The 14,099-nt window shown below is 47.4% G+C and overlaps 1 protein-coding gene across 1 annotated transcript in view; it reads left to right on the forward strand.

Annotated features, from left to right (window-relative positions):
- The window catches only part of LOC135895833 (acetylcholinesterase 4-like), a 61,831-nt gene that overhangs the window by 13,465 nt on the left and 34,267 nt on the right, over positions 1–14,099 (forward strand). The window contains exons 5-8 of the mRNA XM_065424032.1: positions 598–639; positions 723–767; positions 2,662–2,811; positions 4,168–4,230. Of these exons, the coding sequence (XP_065280104.1) occupies positions 598–639; positions 723–767; positions 2,662–2,811; positions 4,168–4,230 (300 nt within the window). The remainder of the gene's footprint in view (positions 1–597; positions 640–722; positions 768–2,661; positions 2,812–4,167; positions 4,231–14,099) is intronic.

The raw sequence follows: 14,099 nt of genomic DNA on the forward strand, positions 1-14,099 counted from the left end.
ACTAACATGGTTAATACTTTGGTTCTGAGTTCTTGGTTTAACTTTTCCAATGTTTAACCAGTTAACAAATAAGACCTAAATGAGAAATCGAGTTCACATAGTCACTACATTAGGCATTTTCTAATGAATGGTTTTAAACTACTAGCATACATAATCTTTTCAATGCAACAAACCTCATAAAATTCGCGTTATCATTGCCGAGGGAACGATTGCACCGTTCCCATGAATTTAGACAACAGCCCCAGATGTAAAGGTTCATATTAATCCTCTTGTAGTAACCATAATCATACGAAATGCAGAGTCGTCGCTTCCCCTCAGACATAACTGTATTTCAGTTCTCTCCGTATTATTTATTCATTTATTCATTTATTATCATACTCTCAGGGCCCAATGAACATTACAGAGGGGGTGGGTACATGGTTTACAAATAATACCGTCAAGAGTATCGGGACAAGGTTCAGATAAACAGACAGTAACAGCAGCAAAATAAATAAAACAGCAAAATTTGAGTCATTTTAAAGATTATCTGTTACAGCGGTTTTGAATTATGATTCATAGCCCATATGAGCCATAGCGACGAACTCTCTTTATTTGCAGGCCAGGAAAGGCCCACGGGCCCGATCAGGTCCGATCCAACAAGTGAGTATGCCTCGCCTAGCACAGTGTCGCGTTGTAAATGATATTCCTGACCACTAAACCCATACCTGTCAACACTTCTGCAGGGATCACAGCAAGGTTGCTGGTACCAGCCGTGGAAAGCGCGAAAGGTGATTGCAGTGATATCTCACCCCGTTACGTCGTTAGTACAGCGGAGAACACAGTCAACAAAGATACATTTACACCCGAATAGTCTTTTTCTCTCGGTGTGGAACGATTTAGGCTGTTACAGTAACGTTTACAACCCCCAGCTTGCGCCATACGCAAAACGTTGCACGATGTATTAAATTCTTCGAAACTGCGCCTCACAAAAAGCCACGAACACGTAATAACACCAAGAATACAAGCGTCGATCACCGCGCTTGTGTTCCTTAGTGTTATTCACCGTTATTATTGCCCCTAGCCACATTCCCTGGTCGTTTCTTTGTGTGGCGCCGTTTCCAAGAAATAAACCCACAATCGCCAACTCGCGAAATTCTCAATGATGGTGGACGACGTACGAAAATAGCACAACCTAAATTTGGTGTATATATTTACATAAATAAAGGCGTGCTCAGAGGGCACGTCATAACTATTTCTGATTGCATGCCAAGATTTGGGGCGCTATAACGTAAAGCTATTCTAAACTTTTCTATTCCAATTCTGCAGCCAGTTCTCCGCGATGGGTCAAAACCTTTTTCTGAAACACCCACACTTCACCTGTCTGTCATGCGACGTCATGAAAACCGTGGCAGCTCGCCATCTGATATGGCGCGTACACACTGCTTGTGCATCATTACACCGAAGAAAAGAAAAATGGTTATTTCTGATTCAACCCCTTTTCGCCATTAGACCTCGGCTATTGGTCACAAATTTTCGGGCTGCACTTACTTCACCTGCCTGTCACGCGATGTCACAAAACTGCAAAAACTCACCGCGTCAATGTGACGTGTACGCGTTAAAGATGCATTATTATGCCGAAAAAAACTGAATTTTTTTTCTGAATAGCCGCAGGCTGCCCCGTTCTGGAAGCAATAAAATATGGCTGCCGCCAATCACTCAGGCGCTGGCTACTGGCACATGCCGGATAGCATGGGTTTATTTGCGTACAATAAAACTTTTTGCGTCGATGTGTAACGGTTTCGAACACTTTCGGCACGCTTACGATCTCGCTCCGCCAACACTTGTTTGCTGAGGATCCGTTTCAGCGGCATTCCGAACCTTTCGTTGCATGCCCGCAATTTTCTACCAGGCGCATAAAGCTATGTAAGGAAAAGGGGACCGAGCGCAGTCGCCCGCACCACCCTCTTCGTTCGGTTATTGATTTGCAGTGCACTGGCTCGACCCTATCAAATCCCTCTCCCCTTGAGCGTGCTCCTCGTCTCTAGTCAACCAATGAGATAAGACAAGCCGCTCACTGTAGGCAATGTTACTCGTTTTTAAAGCAAACAATAGTGACCGCCAATAAACGATGACAGCGTTTCATTGGGCTGTTCAGACGACCCTGCGGATCACCGTCCGATGCTTGCGTCGGCGTTTACGCAAATATGACGTCAGAAGATTGGAATAAAAAGATATTGGAATAGTTTTACTTGGTAGGGCCCTTCATTTGCGACAAATAATAGTGTCACACAAAACAAGGGAACGCCGAGGAGCTACATATTTAGCACTGGAACCTCAGCGGTGCTAATAGTGATGAGAAATATACCAAGAAATCAAAGGGCTGGTGTTTGGAAATATTTGTCTCAGCTCTAGCCGTTCGAGAGGAAATCCTAGTGTCAGCCTGCCTAAACTTGCATGCGCGTATTTTGACCTGTGGCCGCCTTGCGCGCCTGAGTGACAAGAAGACGATGGAATGTGTACGCGTCTAGCTTACTATACAAATTTTTGTGCTTCGGTAACTTCTTTCTTCTGTTGAAATGTTGCGGTTTTCATCCTGAATTAGAATTTCACATGCGAAGATTGAGCCTTGCTGCATAAAGTATTCCTTTGCAAAGACTCATTCAACCCTTTTCGATGGCACAGCCAGTCATCGACCATCTTGGAAGGGCCAAACAAGTGGACTCTCAGGGCGGCTTCACTGAGACAGAAGTCCCTCTACAGTACGAGCATACTGGGCCGGAAGACCACGGAAAGCACATCTCAGCAAATCGGAATACGTCACTGGTGGAGATGGTGCGCCAAAAGTTACAAGCCAACACCAGAGCGTGCGGAAGCAGTCCGTGTGGCAAAAATGCCTTCATTTCTCGTTGCAAATGCAGTGCGATGATTACACATTCTTGTCATGCGCACTTTTGTGTTAAGGTATCAAGCAGGATATTTTAACATGCAGAATTTATGAAAGTATAAACTAGGTTATAGCACAAACGACAGGAACTTGCAGAATTACAGATATCCTAGAAAATAAAAGTGCGCGCTCATGACATTCTACCGGTGCCTACGGTGGGAGGGGTGATGGAGGGAGGGAGAGGTGCTCTAATCTACATCGCCGTGTTTCTTTCTCTTTACGTCGAGCATACCATTTATTGCACCATTGATCCGTACGCCTACCCGAGCTTCTTGTCAAGCATCTGTGTTAGCATAAAAATGCACGCTCATGCAATTTCACAAGTAACTATGATGGCAGCAATAGCCTGGAGTGCGCGGGAATCTTTATCTTGACTTGGATGCTACAAAAATGCGTAGTTCACAAGAAGCTAGGGAACGTACAAGGCTCGATGGGACGATAAATTGTGTACGTGACGCTAACAGACAAGCATGACATAAATGTAATTTTAATGATATGTTGAGAATGATGTGTGGCACAAGAACAAAATTGGAGGAAGAATTAAAAGCAGTCAGGAATTCTAAATTCGATGTAATCGCCATGATAGGCGCTGGCTAACATCCCTAGGGCTTCAGCGGATACATCAACAACCGTGAAAGCCTACGCGTGGATGGTAGCTGTAGTGCACTTTATATCGTGTATGCCTTTACACTGGCGCTTGTTGATATCATTTGGTTCTGTTTGCTGCTCTATCCTATTACCCAAAGGACAAAATAATAGGAACAGTTGACACAAATGTGTGCAATGCCAAAGCAAAGCAAGCGCTCTCGAGGACTGCAGAGAAGTATTTGGTCTCATGAAGTTAGTAGACTTACGAGGCATAGAATAGTGTCAGCCTGCGCAAGATATGCGTAATTGGAGATATATAGCAGAGACCTTCGCCGTGCAGTGCTCGTAAAATAGAGTGATGAACATGATAATGCCGGTGGCTGGGGCAGTGGGGGGGGGGGGTGATGATAATGATGTGGATGATAGCAATCTCGTCCAATGTTTTGCAAATGTAATAAAAAGTAACGTCACCATAGCCGGCGTGCGTTTGAGAGCGTGATCATCTTACAGTGGTTTCTGTCGTTTTTAAAAATATAGTGCTCGAATTCAGCTCACAGTTACTAAATCAGGCACATACTAGAAAAGCAGTGATAAAGCGTGTACCAACGATTTGTAACAGAGGCTTTTTTTTTCTCTCTCTCATTCTCCTGCTGTAGGCTGTGGGGGGAGTCCGAAAACAGGTCCCATGGAGTCAGTTACCTAATTCGAATTTACGAACGGTGAGTAGGCGTGTTTCAAGAAGAACAAGTGCTACCGTTCCATGCTCTCAGCTACCCGCTGGAAGTTCACACTGACATCATAACGCGTATCAATTATAACGAATGCGTTTGCACACGAAGGAGCCCAGTATTGGGGGTTCATGAAAAAAATACTTGCCGCACTTCCACCCGTCAGACCTGCCGGCGACTGTGGAGGCTGCCTTGACACTTCGCTTAGTTCCTCGCTAGTTTTCTTCAAGCTGCTCCCGCGCCCGCCTAAGTCATAGTTCAACTGCAGTGTTGGCCGCGACCCATGGTGGTCGCATTCACCACAGTGCACTGCGCATCGCGCACTATGTGGCGGTTCACGCATAGTGGACACATGCTGCTTATTTCAGGCCAACACTCATACTCTATTGAGGCCTGAGGAGAGCTCAGAGACATAATCCCTTTTACAGTCGGTTCCTCACTGGCTTAAATGTCACAAACGCAGAAAAACAATTTCTCGTTTAATCTTACTTGTTAGAAGCATCAAACAGCATCTCCATTTACGTATGCAAAGTAATCTATGTTCGATAAGGTAAAAAAAACTCATTTTAATTTTGCCCTACAAGACGCCATTGACATCGTAGAAAATTATCTTGAAGGCACGGGACTCCGCTGTTCCCCTGAAAAGTCGGAGCTTCTCCTATATCGCCCCACACTCCGTGGACGCCCCTCGCGGGGCTCCACGACTAAACGCCAATACGAGGAAATCGAACTCCACTTGAGGGATGGCAGACCCATACCCGTGGTCCCTTGCATCCGCGTTCTTGGTATGACCATAGAAGCCAACGGAGCTAACTCTACGGCTATCTCAAAGATCCTTCGACAGACCGCCAATACATCCAGACTGCTGAAACGAGTGACCAACCGGCGAGGGGGTATGAAGGAAGAAAGCCTCATCCGCCTTGTCCAATCTTTTATCGTCTGTCACATTACTTACGTTGCGCCCTTTCTCAACTGGTACAAAGCTGAAAAGACTAAACTGGACATCATCATTAGAGGAGCCTATAAGCAGGCCTTAGGACTACCCAACCACACCAGCACGGAACTTCTATTACAATTAGGTATCTATAACACGCTAGACGAGTTAATCGAGGCCCAACGTCGATCTCAACTAGAGCGGCTTACTCTCACGGAAACGGGCCGTAGCATTCTAAACAAGCTTAATATCACCTACCACCGTCAACATGGAGACAAACACCCAATACCACGCGACATTCGGCAATGGATACACGCCGACCCTATTCCGAAAAACATGCACCCAGACTACAACAAAGAACGTAGGAAGGCACGAGCTACTTCCCTCATCAAAGCTTACGCCAACACCGCGGGCGTCACCTTCGTCGACGCAGCTGAATACCAAGATGGACGGCGCTTTGCGGCGGTTACCACAGTAGGTGGCTTGCTCCGACATGCTGCCAGCATCATTACCAAAAATTCCGAGACGGCCGAGGAAGTGGCCATCGCTCTGGCCACTCTTGACCCAGCCTGTCACACCATACTGAGCGATTCTCGCACAGCAGTCAACAACTACATCAAAGGTCGTATTTCTCATCAATCACTCCGTATCTTACGACAAGCCCCGCACTCGCCTGAAAATCAAATCACACTCGTCTGGATCCCAGCACACGCCGGCGTTGTCCACCCGCACCTCACCAACCTCAACGAGGTTACACACTCCGTAGCACGAGGACTAGTCAACCGTGCCGGAGACGGTGCAGGTGCACCCGCAGGACGCGACCGCCTTACAAGGTACAACGACCTTGTAAAGTCATTTTACCTTGCAAGAAGAACCTTCCCCACCCCTCACCGCAAGTTAAACAGGGCACAGGCAACCACCCTTCGCCTGTTACAGACGAATACATACCCCTCCCTCACACGCTATCACACTATATACCCCGACATCTACCCGAGCCAGACGTGCAAGGTCTGTCAAACTGAATCGGCAACACTCCCTCACATGCTATGGGAGTGCAAACATCAATACCCAGACCTTAATCCCGTGACCCTCTCGTCGAGATGGCACGCCGCCCTGCGCAGCTCCCATCTCGACGACCAACTCTGGGCGACCCAGCAGGCCTACGAAGCGGCGAAGAGGCAAGACCTCGACGTCCCATCGTGGGAGGCCTAGGCCCAGCCGACTGAACTGCTGGTGCTCATTAAAGTTTACTCTCTCTCTCTCTTTAATTGCACACACACAAAGATGAGAATTCTAAAATCGCCTGGTGGATTGTGGAGTTAACGCCCCTTTATTTGACTTCCGTGTTATTTAGAGGCATACGAAGCACTCTTCGGGGTTGATTTCGCTGGTATCTGCTGAAACAACAGACTATGTCAAGTTAGTGCGGAACGTTTGTCGAAAGCTGGCGGCAAGGATATGATTAAACCACTGTCACACAGTTTCCCATGCATGTGACAACATATCCGCTGTGAACATGTTAAGTGATAAGTGCATTCTGAGAAAGCTAGGAGGCAATGCACAACAAAGCGTTGTTTCTTTAAGATATTATGCGCCCCTTCCGTCACGACACTGACGTATGCGTACGCAACATGTTCTCGTCGAATTTAGTCGATGAGCTTCCTGCTGTGATTCCAAACGTGCGCGATGGGGTGAAGTTAGTGACGTCTCGACTGCACTTGTCCCCTCATTTTTGCCCAGCATTACTCGGAGCCCTGCACTGCTACTTCGTCATTGTATAGGAAACAACAGCGCCTCGAACCACTGGAGAAACGTAGAGCACTAGCTTCTTTCGTCTCTCAGCCTCTCTTGTTCGCGTTAAACCAGCCTTCTACCGCTGGAAGGCCTATCGCACTCGTAAAACACAAAAGCAAATACCCACTTATATAAACTGACGTACTAGCAGAGTAAGGCGAACCTAGGGGGCCATTTTTTTGTTTTGTTGTTTTGCAGTCATATATTACATCAATATGGATGTGCCTTTTAGGATGCTTTCATTTACATTATTATTAATACATTTTATTTGAAGAAGAGTTAGTTTCTGCTATGCCTGACTTCAATGTCTGCGTTCTTCATATCGTTAACGCTAACAAAAAAATGTGCTCCGTCGGTGTTCTTTCTCGGCATGACAGTCTACAAGAGGATGGTAGCCATGGTACACTGTAATCTGTCTGCGGCCTTAAAGGTGTTCGGTCTTTAACTAATATCCTTAAACCCTTCAGAGTCTGAAGCAGTGAGTAATAGACGGATTTGCACCCTAACAGGTGTAGATCGGTCTACAGTGCAGAATAATGGCAAAGCATCGCACGCGTGACATGTCGCCCGTGCGGCGTAGGTTCTGCTACAACCTGAGACAATTTATCTTTTCGTAAGCTTTTATTTCCTGTTTCCCCTAATATTGCAACTTTTCAGGTGAACATAGCAGGTAATTTCCTATGTTTTTCTTGCTTCGCTATCTGAAGATGGTGATTTTTTAGAAAAAAATTGCATTGAACATCGTTAACGTGCTAGAGGGAAAATAAAGAAGTGAGAAATGTTTTGTTTCACTGTCCGAGTGCAAGAGGGAAAGGAAAGGGAGAAGAAATTGGAAGCCGTGCAGTCATGAGAGGAAACTGCGGTTGTAAAATCTGAGACCGCTACCTGTAGCTGGCATCTTTCTTCGATAAATACTGTCCTTTAAACTAACGCAGCAAGTTTGACTAGATCGGCTAACCGCCGTTTACATGCTTCTTGCCCACATCTCCCCACCCTAACGTGGCGCATACTCAGGTTGTCGAAGTGGAAAGAAAGGAAATATCGGTTTGATTCGGGTTAGGGTTAAATGCGCTCGAATTTATTTTCTGTTGAGTTCCAACTCGTAAGAATAAAATGTTATAACGGTTCGCGAATCGGTATGCAACGCTGAATGAGCTTGCGAACTGGTTCGGTAAAGTAAACGCTATCTTGTCCCATGGTGTGCGAGACCCTACACAATGCTTTTGACTTGTCCGCATGGCACGTATGCAGAGTTTTCAGGAGGTCGAAAGGAATGTGCGTCCTGGCTCATTGCAGCCGTACAAATTTGAAGAAGCGGTCGAGTAGCAAAATTTACTAATCGCAGGGAACGAAAACATTTGAGAAAAATGACCATCGAATACCGAATACTCATAATATATATATAAACAAAGGAGAAATAAAAAAAAAGCTTCCTGTAGTGCGTACCGCAAAAAAGGCACCTTTACAATATTTGATGTATGTAAGACAACGCCGCTATACATGATGCACGAGCAAAATAAAAGTAAAGAAATACAAGGGCACGTCCCAGACGTATTTAGTAGAGTGTAGTGTTCGTTGAAAGCGTCTAGGGTAACACTACCACACTTCGCATCGTTTTGATGGAATCCAAGCATTTTATGATGGGTGAAATAATGAATAGATTTGTAAATTAACACAACGAATTCATAGACAACGTAAGGCGAGACATGCTTACTCGACGACTGTAAACAATTGTGCATGAGAGTCCTCCCCGTCGGTTTGCCGAGGAACTCGGTCATATGCGTAAACACTGTGGTCCTGTTAAACCACAATCATTCAGACGGTATCCATTTGGAGAAATCTTTTTTCCTGCAAACTGCAATAAGTGTTGTTCCCCGTTACAGTATTTGAATGAAACTATAAGTATTGCCCTTATGAATGCAGCGTATATGTGGGCGTTTACCTGCCCACAACGCGAACAGCGACCAGGCGATTGTTTGTTGGATCCGCTTTGTTTTCGTCGGTACACTTCATCTGCGTTTTTTTATCGGAGAGAGCACCCACATTCACATTGTGCTACGTAGATTACAAATACAGGCTTCTGGTCTGTGGTATTGAAAGAAACTAGTGATTGACATATCGCTCACAGTTTTTTTTATTAACAGCGAATGACGACATACATGCCTTTAAACGAGGAACAAGGAAAGTTTCTGGTAAATACTACGGCGTCCTTTATCGCTCAACTGCTATTGGCGCAGAATTCTTCGCTGACTAAACGCGGTGGAAAAAGGTCTTAATCCCACATATTGTGCCCCGGGAAACATTTCTGAAATCGAAGAGCGTTGAACGTATGTTAAACCATGACACGCAACAAAAAGCGCATTTCCCATACCTTTCAGCACCGTTGTTGCTACGCACTGAAATGGTGACCGCATTCGTATTAGGGACCACAATTTTAAGGTGGCAAAAAGTCGTAATGATGTGCTCGTTTGTTTTCCTATTTTGAATTCTTGTGAATATCGTTCTTTTTCTCTCCTTGTGTCCTGCCCTGAGTGTTCTTGTGTTTTGTCTATGAATTGTAGCAAGAGGGCCTATAAAACGCAAATTGGGCACCTCAATAGAAAAGGTGATTCTGCGGAATCCCTGAAACAATGTCGGCATTGCTGAGTTCAGAGCTGGAAGTGTGCCTGCCGGCAAAACATTGCCAAACAGTCGGCGCAGTGGCCGCTAACGGCTCAACCCGGCAGAGAAAACAAGAAACAAAGAACAAAGCAAAGAGTGTTCTATCTGTCTGTCTATCTTTCGGCTAGTGCCTGACGTCGCGCATCCCAATAGAAGAGAAAGTGGAAACGGGAAAAAACAGAAGAACTGAACCGGGGCCTGATCGGAAGGCCCTACGTCAGCACATCGAGACGACGGGAGAATGCGCACCCCCGCCGGGGCCGGGACCCACATGACTCAAAGTAACCATCAGCCGGCAGTGGACACTGGTATCGCCGCCGGTAGAGAGGAGCATGTACGCACCTGCATATGCACCTGTGTGGTCACCTCAGGCCCTGTCTTGCGCGCGTGTGCCCCGACCGTGCGTATGCAAGGCGCGTCCAAAGCTCGGCCAATGGGTGAAGCCCGTTCACCTTCCCGTAGGTAGAATGATAGCCATGTGGCAGTGCTTTATGACATGCTGCTGTACCGTACAGGCAGGGAGGAAATGGACACGAAGCCCTCGGAAACGCAAACCTATGAAACGGCGTTGCACAACCACTGCGAGAACTCGAAGCCCCATAATGTTCAGGTTCAGTTCGAGTTGCGGCAGGTTCTGAGAATAACGGTTCGCATTTGGGTTCTCTTCCGGCTGAAATTCCGGTTCATTACGATTTTCGGTTGGGGCTCGGAATCGGTTCGACAACCTGGGCATACCAATTTGGTCAATACTTGGTGGTGCCTGTGATAACTCCCGAGATTTTATTTTCTTGTTGCACATAATCAATGATTCCATGCCACTCTTCTCACAAACATGAAATACCAGCCCATGTTGATGACGCACCATTTCTGGAATATTACATCCTAGTTTGTATGTCTTGCTTTGGTTATGCTGAATGCCTTAAACAAATACAGCCTACACTACAAAGAGTGAATAATACTGAGCACATCTTTGCCATCATAGTGTCACGTGGTAGCGACGTTAAAGAACACAGTAGCAATACTGTGAAATACAAAACTAGCTTTTATTGGGCGAACCGGTGCACACAAAGACGCTACACTTAAAGCACAACGATAGCGGCGAAAACAGTCGACTATCGTCGAAAATCTTATCTGCGGGTCAAGCGTGTCGGCTTTTATAGATCAGTCGTCGAATGTTCCAGAGAAACCACTGGGACCCGCGTGTCTACCACAAAGTTCTGCACTATTAGCGTCGCGCATACATGCAATCACATCACACAAGTTGCGGGGAAAGACAGCGGATGGAACTATCGATAACATTCCAGAAACCTCCTTTAGATGCAGGGGCGTCCAGCGCTGTGGGATAACATTTGTTAGGTGGCGAGAAGTGGTCACCCGAAAAAGATAAAAAAGCACACGTGTCTATACTCCTCTCTAAAAAGCATCGTCCCGATGCTACAAATATAAGTGAGCGAAACATAAAAGGACACTTATTAAACAAAAGTGACAAAACAACGAAAAGAAACAAAGTCGAAAGGTCAGTTACGCGAAGTCCCGAAGTTCATTAACGCCGGTAGTACGGCTTGAGTCTCACAACGTGGACTATTTCAGGTCGTGAGCGGCGCCGCTGTGATAGCGAAATGCCGTCTGGCACGACCTTATAGTCGAGCGCGCCAATACGTCGGATGATCTTGTACGGTCCGAAATAGGGATGCAAAAGCTTCTCGCTCAGTCCTCGTCGGCGTATAGGGGTCCAAACTCAAACACGCTCACCGGGCTGGTACTCGACGAAGCGTCGTTGGAGGTTGTAGTGTCTGGCTGTCGGTACGCTGCTGGTTCTTAATCCGTAGGCGGGCAAGCTTTCGGGCTTCTTCGGCGCACTGGAGATAGGTCGCGACGTCGAGATTCTCTTCGTTGGTGACGTGCGGCAGCATGGTGTCGAGCGTCGTTATCGGGTTCCTGCAGTAAACCAAGTTAAACGGCGTGATCTTTGTTGTTTCTTGCACCGCCGTGTTGTAAGCAAAGGTTACGTACGGCAGGACCGCGTCCCACGTCTTGTGCTCGACGTCGACGCACATTGCTAGCATGTCGGCGAGGGTCTTGTTCAGGCGCTCCGTGAGACCCTTCGTCTGCGGGTGGTAGGCAGTTGTCCTCCTGTGGCTTGTATGGCTGTACTGCAGAAGGGCTTGGGTGAGCTCTGCTGTAAACGCTGTTCCTCTGTCGATGATGAGGAGTTATGGGGCACCATGTCGCAGCAGAATGTTCTCGACGAAAAATTTCGCCACTTCGGCTGCACTGCCTTTCGGTAGAGCTTTAGTTTCAGCGAAGCGGGTGACATAGTCCATCGCCACGACCATCCACTTATTTCCGGATGTTGACGCCGGAAACGGTCCCAGCAAACCCATCCGGATATGCTGAAATGGTCGGCAAAGAGGTTCGCTCGGCTGCAGTAATCCTGCTGGCCTTGTCGGTGGTGTCTTGCGTCGCTGACAGTCTCGACATGTCTTGACGTAACGGGTGAAATCGGCGGTCAGATGCGGCCAGTAATACCTTTCTTGTATCCCCGATGGCGTTCGGGAGAATCCGAGGTGCCGAGTGGTTGGATCGTCATGTAATGCGTACAGTACTTATGGACGCAGCGCTGACGGAACAACAAGAAGGTAGCTGGCGCGGACGGGTGAGAAGTTCTTTTTCACGAGCAGGTTTTTTTGTAATGTGAACGAAGACAATCCGCGCCTAAATGCCCTAGGTACTACGTCGGTGCTCCCTTCCAAATACTCGACGAGGCCTTATAGCTCCGTGTCTGCTCGTTGCTGTTTAGTGAAGTCTTCTACGCTTATTATTCCGAGGAAGGCCTCGTCATCCTCGTCGTCTTGCGGCGGGGGATCGATGGGGGCGCGTGATAGGCAGTCCGCGTCTGAGTGCTTTCGTCTGGACTTGTAAATTACCGTGACGTAATATGCTTCCAGTCTGAGGCTCCACCTCGCCAGCCGTCCTGAAGGGTCCTATAACTTAGCTAGCCAACACAACGCGTAATGGTCGCTGACGACTTCGAATGGCCTGCCATATAGGTAAGGGCGGAATTTCGCTGTAGCCTAAATGATGGAGAGGCATTCCTTTTCAGTCGTACAATAAGTGCCTTCCGCTTTTGGCAGTGACCGGCTAGCATAATATATCACCTGTTCATGTCCGTCTTTCTTCTTGACTAGGACGGCACCGAGGCCTAGGCTACTAGCGTCAGTGTGGATTTCGGTATCGGTGTCTTTGTCGAAAAGTGCAAGCACCGGCGGTGACTGCATGCGTCATTTTAGTTCTTGAAATGCGGCGGCCTGCGGTGTTTGCCACTTGAACTCGACATCAGATTTGGTTAGACGCGTTAACAGCTCAGCGATGCGTGAAAAGTCCTTGACACAGCGCCGGTAGTAGGCACACATGCCAGGAAATTACGCACTGCCTTCTTGTCGACGGGCTGCGGCAACATTGAGATGGCAGCTGTTTTTTGCAGGTCGGGGCATACTCCGTATTTGCTGATGACGTGGCCTAGGAACAGAAGCTGATCGTAAGCGAAGCGGTACTTTTCTGGCTTCAGATTGAGACCCTGATGATTTGATGGCCTCTAGTACTGTCGAAAGCCGCCCAAGGTGATCGTCGAAACTTCCGGCTAAGACGACGACGTCAACCAAGTAAACAAGACAGGTCTGCCACTTCAATCCTGCTAACAACGTGTCCATGACGCGCTCGAACGTTGTAGGCGCCGAGCACAGTCTCAATAGCATGGCCTTCATCTCGTAGAGGCCGTCTGGCGTGATGAAGACAGTCTTTTCGCGATCTCTCTCGTCGACTTCTGTTTACCAGTAGCCAGACTTGAGGTCCATCGGTGAGATGTATTTAGCGTTGAAGAGACGATCCAATGCGTCGTCTATCTGTGGAAGGGGGTATACGTCTTTCTTCGTGATCTTCTTCAGTCGACCATAATCGACGCAGAAATGTAGGTTTCCGTCCTTTTACTTCACCAGGACAACAGGACAGGAGATGCCCACGGGCTTTTCGACGGCTGGATTAGGCCGCGGAACATTTGGTCGACTTGTTGCCTAATAGCTTCACGTTCTCGCGTCCAAACTCTGTAAGGGCTCTAGTGGAGTGTTTGAGCACACACTTCGGTTATTATTCGATGCTTGGCAACTGGTGTTTGTCGAATCCTCGATCACATCGAAAAGCAATCCTTGTATCGTCGCTGCTGCTTGCTCATGTGAATACTTGGATTTACGGTGTAGTCTGGTTGGGGAAATATGGTCATCCGGTTAGATGCGGCAGAGCCGGAGAGCACAAACGCATTACTAGTTTCCAGAATTTCCTCGATGCACGCGGTCATAGTGCCTTTGTTCGTGTGTTTGAACTCCTGGCTGAAATTTCTCAGCAACACTTTAGTTTTTCCGTCGTGCAGTCGAGCGATCCCTTTTGCGACGCAAATTTCACGGCCGAGCAGTAGACG

This window comes from Dermacentor albipictus, chromosome 2, assembly GCF_038994185.2.
Source record: "Dermacentor albipictus isolate Rhodes 1998 colony chromosome 2, USDA_Dalb.pri_finalv2, whole genome shotgun sequence".
NCBI lineage: Eukaryota > Metazoa > Arthropoda > Arachnida > Ixodida > Ixodidae > Dermacentor > Dermacentor albipictus.